This window comes from Spermophilus citellus (genome assembly GCF_964194105.1).
Source record: "Spermophilus citellus genome assembly, chromosome: 9".
NCBI lineage: Eukaryota > Metazoa > Chordata > Mammalia > Rodentia > Sciuridae > Spermophilus > Spermophilus citellus.
This window is the reverse complement of record NC_138191.1, coordinates 66,734,128-66,743,123: the sequence shown is the minus strand read 5'-3', so window position 1 is coordinate 66,743,123 and position 8,996 is coordinate 66,734,128. Positions and strand designations below refer to the sequence as shown.

The following is an 8,996-nucleotide window of genomic DNA, read 5'->3' as shown; positions in this document are numbered from 1 at the left end:
TTTCCCCCTCTCATTCATAAATGCCACTGTGGGTATTAATTTGCAATACATTTAACTGGGCTAATAAACATCATGCCAAAGCTTTGGGACTTGATCCGAGCATGCCTCTTTGAAGTCCACAAATAGATTTCAGGCCCAGAGACACACTCCCCCCTCCCCGTTGGATTCTCAATAGATAACTTGACTCTCACCTTCGCTGTAAACAAGCAAACAACTCTCTGCTTTCCTGGGTGAGGGCTTCCGTGGCTGCCCGGTCAACCCTGCATCACCAAACAAAACGACTTTTGTTCCTCCCTCTCAGGTCCTCCCACCCTCCTTGTCCTGGCAAAGTTGTGAACAATCCCCTCCGCCCCTCTACGACCCTTCCATCACCATCACCATCATCACGGCCAAAGGATCCCTCCCAAATGGAAGTCGTTAAGTGGAAAAAACGGATTGTTTTCTTGATGGATTCGGGACCCCCAAAAAAAAAAAAAAAAAAAAAAGGTGCAATGGAGCCAGGGGAGGCGCTTGGCAGCGGCCCGCGCCAACCAACATTCCTGAGATGTTTGAGAATTCTGGAACGCGCAGACAGAGCCGACGTCACTGCAACACGCGGCGCCGCCGCTGGCCGGTATAAAAGGCGGGCTCCGGGCGCCTGGGCAGACCGCGAGCGAGAGCGCCCCAGAGCAGCGCCCGCGCCCTCAGTGCCTCCTCCGCAGGAACCTCGAGAGAAGGACGCCCGCAGCCAGACGCTCAGCTCAACGTTTCGGCCCTCGCCTCGTTGCTCACCCGACCTACAGCGGCAGACCCAGCCGCGCCGGGCCTGTCCACTGTGCACCAGCTCGTTGGAGTCCTTGTCGCCGCGATCGACCCAGCTCCTCCTGCGCGCCACAATGAGCTCCCGCACCGCCAGGGCGCTCGCCGTCGCCGTCACCCTTCTCCATTTGACCAGGCTGGTGAGTTGGATTCTTTTGCCACCGTTTTCCCGTCGGCTGTCCCGTCCCTTTCCCTTGTCCCAGATTGCCCACATCAGGATAAAGCTAAACTAAAAAGTTTGGAGGCGTTTAAAGGTAGCTGTTTCTTTAAGCCCCTAGAAGACTTTTCGGGGCCTCTTAGTGGGCGCAGCCGCTGGAGTGGCCGGGAGGGCTGGACGGATCAGAGACTTCCAATCGATAGAGTCAGAGACCCCCCTTCCCTTCCCTTCCCGGGGCAGCCTGGGCGCTTCTCCTGCTCACCGCAGCGAGGCTCATCTGTTTCTTCTCCCGCTTCCAGGTGCTCTCCACCTGCCCCGCCGCCTGCCAGTGCCCCCTGGAGGTGCCCAAGTGCGCCCCGGGAGTTGGGCTGGTCAGGGACGGCTGTGGCTGCTGCAAGGTCTGCGCCAAGCAGCTCAACGAAGATTGCAGCAAAATGCAGCCCTGCGACCACACCAAGGGGCTGGAATGCAATTTCGGCGCCAGCTCCACCGCTCTGAAGGGGATCTGCAGAGGTAAGATGCTTGTGGTTTGGCCCCTTTAAAAAAAATAATAGTCCCCATAGTCCAGAAGTTTAGTAATTTTGAGACCATGTATGGTGATGCTTTGTTGTTGGTAGCTTGGCAGAAAGGCACATGATTTCAGCAGTCTGGAATGCAATTCAGTGTGTCTGGGCCCAACGAAAAGCGCATACGGAAAAGTGATTCCTGACTAACTTATTGTTCTGGTCTGGAGTCTCGGGGGAATTGTAGGGAACTTTACCATAAATTGAATTTAACGGCAGAAAATATGCATGAGCTTCAGGCCATGGTTGAGAATCTTATCCTTATCCTCTCTCTTTCTCTTTTGGTGATCTTTGCAGCTCAGTCAGAGGGCAGACCCTGTGAATATAACTCCAGAATCTATCAGAACGGGGAAAGCTTCCAGCCCAACTGTAAACATCAGTGCACTTGTATTGATGGTGCAGTGGGCTGCATTCCTCTGTGTCCCCAAGAACTGTCTCTCCCCAACTTGGGCTGTCCCAATCCCCGGCTGGTCAAAGTCACCGGACAGTGCTGTGAGGAGTGGGTCTGTGATGAGGATGGTGGCAAGGACCCCATGGATGACCAGGATGATCTCCTCGGCAAGGGACTGGGATTCGATGCTTCGGAGGTGGAGTTAACGAGAAACAATGAATTAATTGCAGTTGGAAAAGGAGGCCTGCTGAAGCGGCTCCCGGGTAAGTAGACTGAGCCCTTAAGATATTGTACTGAAAACACATTCCTAGTCTGAAGTTTTAGGCACTAGTACTTGGATCTTTGTGTGTCAGCATGCCTCTGAGAAATCATTTTGTTTCTCTCTCTAGTCTTTGGCATGGAACCTCGAATCCTTTACAACCCTTTGCATGGCCAGAAATGTATTGTTCAAACAACTTCATGGTCCCAGTGCTCAAAGACCTGTGGAACTGGTATCTCTACACGAGTTACCAATGACAACCCTGAATGCCGCCTGGTGAAAGAAACCCGGATCTGTGAAGTGCGGCCTTGTGGACAGCCTGTGTACAGCAGCCTGAAAGTAAGTTCCTTTAGTGCCTTGGGGACTGTTCCTGCTGGCAGGGGGGATGAAAACCCTTCTTTCAAGAAAGAGAAATCTTATCCCTGACTTGCCTTTCTGCTTCTTTCTTACAGAAGGGCAAGAAATGCAGCAAGACCAAGAAAGCCCTTGAACCAGTCAGGTATACTTACGCTGGATGTTCGAGTGTGAAGAAGTACCGGCCCAAGTACTGTGGCTCTTGTGTGGACGGCCGATGCTGCACACCTCAGCAGACCAGGACTGTCAAGATGAGGTTCCGCTGCGAAGATGGGGAGACGTTTTCCAAGAACGTCATGATGATCCAGTCCTGCAAATGCAACTACAACTGCCCACATGCCAATGAGGCGGCATTTCCCTTCTACAGGCTGTTCAATGACATTCACAAATTTAGGGACTAAATGCTACTGGGGTTTCCAGTGCCAGGGTGGACAAAAGAGGGATTGAAGTGTAAGAATCACGGAGACATGGGTGGGGGCGGTGTGGGTGAAGGGACTCTTGTAGAAGGGATGCCTTGCTCGTTCTTGAGTAGCATTGAGGTATTTCGAAACTGCCAAGGGGGCTGGTTCAGATGGACACTAATGCAGCCGCGATTGGAGATTACTTTGCTTCATACTATTGGAGCACATCTTACTGCTTCATTTTGGAGCTTGTGGTGTTGATGACGTTCTGTTTTCTGTTTGTAAATTATTTGCTAAGTGTATTTTTCTCTAGGCTTTTTCCCCCCCCTTTGGGTTCTACAGTTGTAATAGAGATAATAAGATGGGTTGGGCAGTGAAAGCCTTCGTTTGTCCTTTGGAAGAAGTAAATGGGAGGGCCTTCCCTCCCTTCCTGAGGGGGACACTCTATGAGTGTCCGTTAGAGGCAGCTACCTGCACTCGAAACTGCAAACAGAAATCAGGTGTTTTAAGACTGAATGTTTTTATTTATCAAAATGTAGCTTTTGGGGGGGAGGGGAAATGTAATACTGGAATAATTTGTAAATGATTTTAATTTTATATTCAGTGAAAAGAAATTATTTATGGAATTAATCATTTAATAAAGAAATATTTACCTAATTGAGTGTATGCTATTAAATATTTTTATAAACCATCTCGAGTTATTGGGAGCAATCTAGCTGATGTATTCAGTCTTCAAACAGGATTTATTGAGTGCCTACTGTATGTCAGGATATGGCAATGAATTAGACTATGAAAGAAAATAGGACAACGATTGTCTTTGAAAATCTTTTGAGAAATATCTTTGCATATAAAGTAATCTGTTTGGAAAATCTGTATTGAACCGTAGGCTTGTATGAAGCATAAGAGGAAATCTGAAGCTAAATTTGTGATTTTTAAAAAATGCTTTATTTTCATAAGAATTCAAAGCCTAAGGATCTCCATCATTCTATGAGATAGGTGTGGTAAAATTTATCATTTTAGTCATCAGGTTATTGTACATGTCAATTCAAAAGAGGCAAGAGAAACCCTTTAAATGAAAATAGTTCATAACGTGAGCTACCCACATGTAAATTCATGAGCAAGACAAAGTGTGACTGAATAGTGTATTATAACAGGTCACTTGTTTGTAACTTTGCATTTTCCCAGTATGGTTCTTCAAAATTAGGACAGCTACTTTAAGGTTCACCCTTGGCTGATATCAGAGAGAAAAAAAATTGGAATCTATAGTAGGAGTCAGTTTGTTTTCAATAAATAAGTTTGAAGCAATGGCTTGTGTTAATCCTAATAAGCCAGTGATTAGGCAAACATGCTGTTAAATGCAAAGGAATGCAAGGAATTTCAAGTGCTTTTCCAATAGCTGAAGACTAAGCTACCCATCCCCCTTTCCTTTTTATAATATACATTATATTGATGGGGGAGGGAGTAGTTAGGTAGACTTGGCTTATCCAAAAGGTCAAAGGCTAGACACAGAGCATTCCTAAGAGAAAAGGACCTGAATCATGGGTCTAGGGGAGGTGGAGAAGACTGCATCAATGTTTGTGAAAATGTTGGTAGCCTGTGTTAGAAAAATCCACATCTTCAGAAAGCTCTGACAATAAACCTTTTATAGGGAGAACTTTTCCTTTCATCGTCAGTCTTGGCTCCTGTTCAAATCCATGGTGAAATATTTCAGTCTGCACTTGGTTAAGAGAGTACTTGAATTTTTAGGCCTAAGAGAAAGTGCTTTAAGTGGGGGTTGGGAAAGAGACAGCTCCTGGGATTCTAAAAGGGACTTTCAAAATAATTAATATTGATGATTTAATGAAGACCAACAGAAAAACACTGTTGAAGCAACTGTTTTAAAACCCTTATGAGATGCATAAAGGTTAATGTAAATGTGCTAGAAAAATCTATGGTCAAAATGCTGATTTTGACATGTTCTGTCTGAAATATTACAACTTGTGCCTACTGAATAGTCAGTTTTTCTTGCCTGAGGCATTCTAATTTTAAGGTATTTGGGATTTAAACACCACCTGGCCCAGTCTTGGATGCAGTTAAACTTGTCAGTGCAATATAACATGTGAAACATAATAAAGGTGTGAGGTTTTAGTGGTGCAATCTTGTTGAACAGACAGCGAAATCCACGGGCAAGATTTACACATTCCCAGGCACCAATCCCAAGGTATTGCCTTCCAACACTAAAGCCAACAAATTGCTTCTTATGCAGGGATCAAGGAGCAATATTTTATAGATCCTTTAAGTGTATGGGGAGGTAATACCTGTTCAAATAAGCTCAAATGTGAAACAAAACCTATATGGGAAAACATTGGTCTTTGGGCCATTAATCTCATCCCAGTAAATAGAAAGAGGGTGGCATAAATGCCAATTACAATCAGAGTGCTCAATTTATTCAAAAAAATGAATAGAAGCAAATTATTTTATTTGGCTAAATACTGAAGAAATTAAAAGTAGTTGAAATGAAATTTCAATGTTTACCCATGTGTGAAGTAGAGCTCTGCCCACTTTAACTACTGAGAAAATAAAAATAAAAATCATGCATCCATATATATAAAATAGAAGTTGCGTGTACAAACATTGGCTGTAATATACTCATAACCCCCTTTCCCCCATCATGTACAGTAAAGACCATTTGTTTTTCTTACTTTCTAATCCAAAAGATTTTGGTCATCGTGAACTGTTATTTTGGTACAGATGTAAGAACAGAGAGTTATAGGGTGACAGAATCTTAGGCCATTTGTGAATTTTAAGAAATATTCTGTGACACATTTAGCCACATAGGAAGTGGTCTCACTGTAAGGATGTTTCACATGAACATTATGTACTGTCTGTTCCTCAGAGAGAAGCAACTGAGTAAAATTAGTAAAGCATATTTTAGAATTATTTTTCCAGTAGTGGAAACAGATTCGATTTGTTCACAACCTCTTCTAATAGCCTCTGGCACTATTTAAAAGTCCCTTGAGCAATAGCAAGTGCTCAGTATGACCAAAGAACAGAACAAAGCTGTGTTCTGGGCAGGATAGCAGGTGATGCGGTGGAAAGAATCCCATAGTGGAATCAGGATTCCTGTATTTTAGCACCAGCTCTACCAATAATTCACTGGGTGAATCTGGGCAAGTTTCTGGGTAATTCTGTCATATAATAAAGTGGGAAAAGAGCTCCCAGCAATATTGTTTCCCCCAAAATGCTCCTTTTCCACATATACTCTTTGGTGCATTCCTTAAGAATTGTCTACTCAAGTAACCAAATATGTGAAGTAAAAACCACCCAGATCTTTCTGTGGTCAAATACACTCATTTCCATGAAGCCTTTGAAAATATAATGTTGCTAGACCCTCTTTATCCTCTGAAGCACACTTAGATACAGGACATGGCAAGTCCTGGCCTCCATAGTCTATACTTTTACCTCATCGCATACCTCTGATATCCAGGCTTCATCAACTCCTTGCCCTAACAACCAATGCTTTAAAACAAAACACATTTTTGAAGCATGAGAATCATGTATATGTCCTATGAATAGATCAGATATATTTGTGACTTACTTTTGTTGGTGGTGGGTAACACTCATCATGTAATCTTACACGGTGCAGTTCAATTGACAAACACTCAGATGCATTTGTTAGTGCTTTACAGTTCCCATATGTCCTGTCATATATTCTTTGGAATCCATACCTTTTTATTCTCTAGTGAAAACATCCAAATCTAAGTGGCCATCAGTTCTTACCTGAATTACTGGAGTAGCCCTTCACTTGTGAAATATTGTATTTTCCAAAGATGGCTTCAACAGTATCTCTCTCCCTACTCTGTCTTTCCGTAATGTGACCCTGTTCCTCATGAGTAGATGAGGTCTATTTCTGCACTCATTTTAATCTGGTTGAGCTCTTTGGTGACTTTGACCAATGAGCATGAAGGAAATAATTAATGTAATGTGGGGTCAGTTTCAGGTAGAATACTGGGTAGGATTCCTTTCCCTTAGAAATGAGTTTTCATGTAAGAAGTAGAACTTCCCTGAGACAAGCAGACTGTGAGAAGCCACATGAATAGGGCCTAGAAAATGAGTTGCCACATGAAAGAAGAGAAAAGTCCAGAAACACAAGGGCATCACACCTGTGCAAGAAGAAACCATCTTGGAAATGGATCCTCCAGCCTCTGTCACCCCAACTGATGTCCTCATGAATCAGAGATAAACTGCTCAGTTGAATCCTTCTCACAGTTCCTGACCCACAAAGCAGTGAGAAAATATAGTAACTTAAAGGTAGTAAGTTATAGATGTGGCTATACAGAAATAGATAACAAAAACATTGTTGCTTTCTATCATTACCCTCCAATAATCAATTCTCCTTATGGGAGCCAGAATGACTCTTTAAAAATGTAAATCAGAATATGTCAATCCTTAGCTTAAAGGCTCCAGTGGCTTCCCATTGCCCTTGTAATAAGGTCTAGCTTCTTACTTGGCATCCAGGTCCTGGACCCTGTCCACCTGTCACCATTCACCCTCACTCCCTATGCTTCCAAAGGCCTTTGCCTCTTCATTGATTAAAAAAAAAAAATTAAACAAAAGATACTTCAGGCCTTTTGTACTAACTGTTCTGATTCAAATATCCCTCCTCCTGATCTGGACTTCTTGTCCTTCAGGTCTCAGCATAAATGTTACCTGCTATTAAAACTTTCCATCACCACCCAGTCTAATGTAGTTCATTCCATCATGAAGTTTTATTTTTATCATAGGACATAGCTCTACCTCATATGTTCTTGTTTGTTTACTATGTTTTTCCCTTAAAGAACAACTTGTATGAGAGCTGACATTTTTATCTATCTTTTGCACCACCATCAAAACATCACTTGACATTGTGCCTGAAATAAAATAGATGCTCACAAATGGGTTAAGGAACTGTACAGACACTTCTCAGAAGAAGATATACAATCAATCAACAAATATTTGAAAAAATGTTCAACTTCTCAATTAATTAGAGAAACGCAAATCAAAACTTCTCTAAGATTTCATCTCACTCCAATCAGAATGACAGCTATTAAGAACACAAACAACGATAAGTGTTGGTGAGGATGTGGGGAGAAAGGCACACTCATACACTGCTGATGGAACTGCAAATTGGTACAGCCAATATGAAAAGCAGTATGGAGATTCCTTGGAAATCTGGGAATGAAACCACCATTTGACCCAGCTATCCCACTCCTTGGTCTATACCCAAAGGACTTAAAAACATCATACTACAGGACACAGCCACATCAAAGTTTATAGCAGCACAATTCACAATCGCTAAACTGTGGAACCAACCTAGATGCCCTTGAGTAGATAAATGGATAAAGAAAATGTGATATATATACAGAATGAAATATTACTCAGCAATAAAAGAGAATAAAATCATGGCATTTGCAGATAAATGGATGGAGTTAAAGAATATAATTCTAAGTGAAGTTAGCCAATACCAAAAAACCAAATGCTAAATGTTTTCTCTGATATAAGGAGGCTGATTCATAGTAGGGTTGGGAGGGGGAGCATGGGAGGATTAGATGAACTCTAGATAGGACAAAGGGGTGGAAGGGGAAGGGAGGGGGCCTGGGGGTAAAAAAGATGGTGGAATGAGATGGACATCATTACCCTAAGACACAAATGGTGTGATTAAACTTCATGTACAACCAGAAGTATGAAAAATTGTGCTCTATATGTGTAATAATGCATTACAATGCATTCTGCTATCATATAACGGATTAGAATAAGAAATGGTTTTTTAACAAAATTTAAAAAACTACTCTAAGATTTCATCTCACTCCAGTCAGAATGGCAATTATCAAGAATACAAGCAATAATAAGTGTTGGTGAGGATGTAGAAAAAAAGGTACACTTATACGTTGCTGGTGGCACTGCAAATTGGTACAACCACTCTGGAAAGCAGTATGGAGATTCCTTAGAAAACTTGGAATGGAACCACCATTTGACCCAGCTATCCCACTCCTCGGTCTATACCCAAAGGACTTAAAATCAGGATATTGTAGTGACACAGCCACAGAAATGTTCA

The 8,996-nt window shown here is 42.6% G+C and overlaps 1 protein-coding gene across 1 annotated transcript; it reads left to right on the top strand.

Annotated features, from left to right (window-relative positions):
• The first annotated feature begins 617 nt into the window (after window positions 1–617).
• CCN1 (cellular communication network factor 1) lies at window positions 618–3,580 on the top strand. The gene is made up of 5 exons (XM_081305927.1): window positions 618–938; window positions 1,255–1,468; window positions 1,816–2,172; window positions 2,299–2,507; window positions 2,621–3,580. Exons 1-5 carry the CDS (start codon window positions 876–878, stop codon window positions 2,921–2,923), a joined length of 1,146 nt encoding a protein of 381 aa, XP_081162053.1. The 5' UTR covers window positions 618–875; the 3' UTR covers window positions 2,924–3,580.
• Window positions 3,581–8,996: the final 5,416 nt, after the last annotated feature.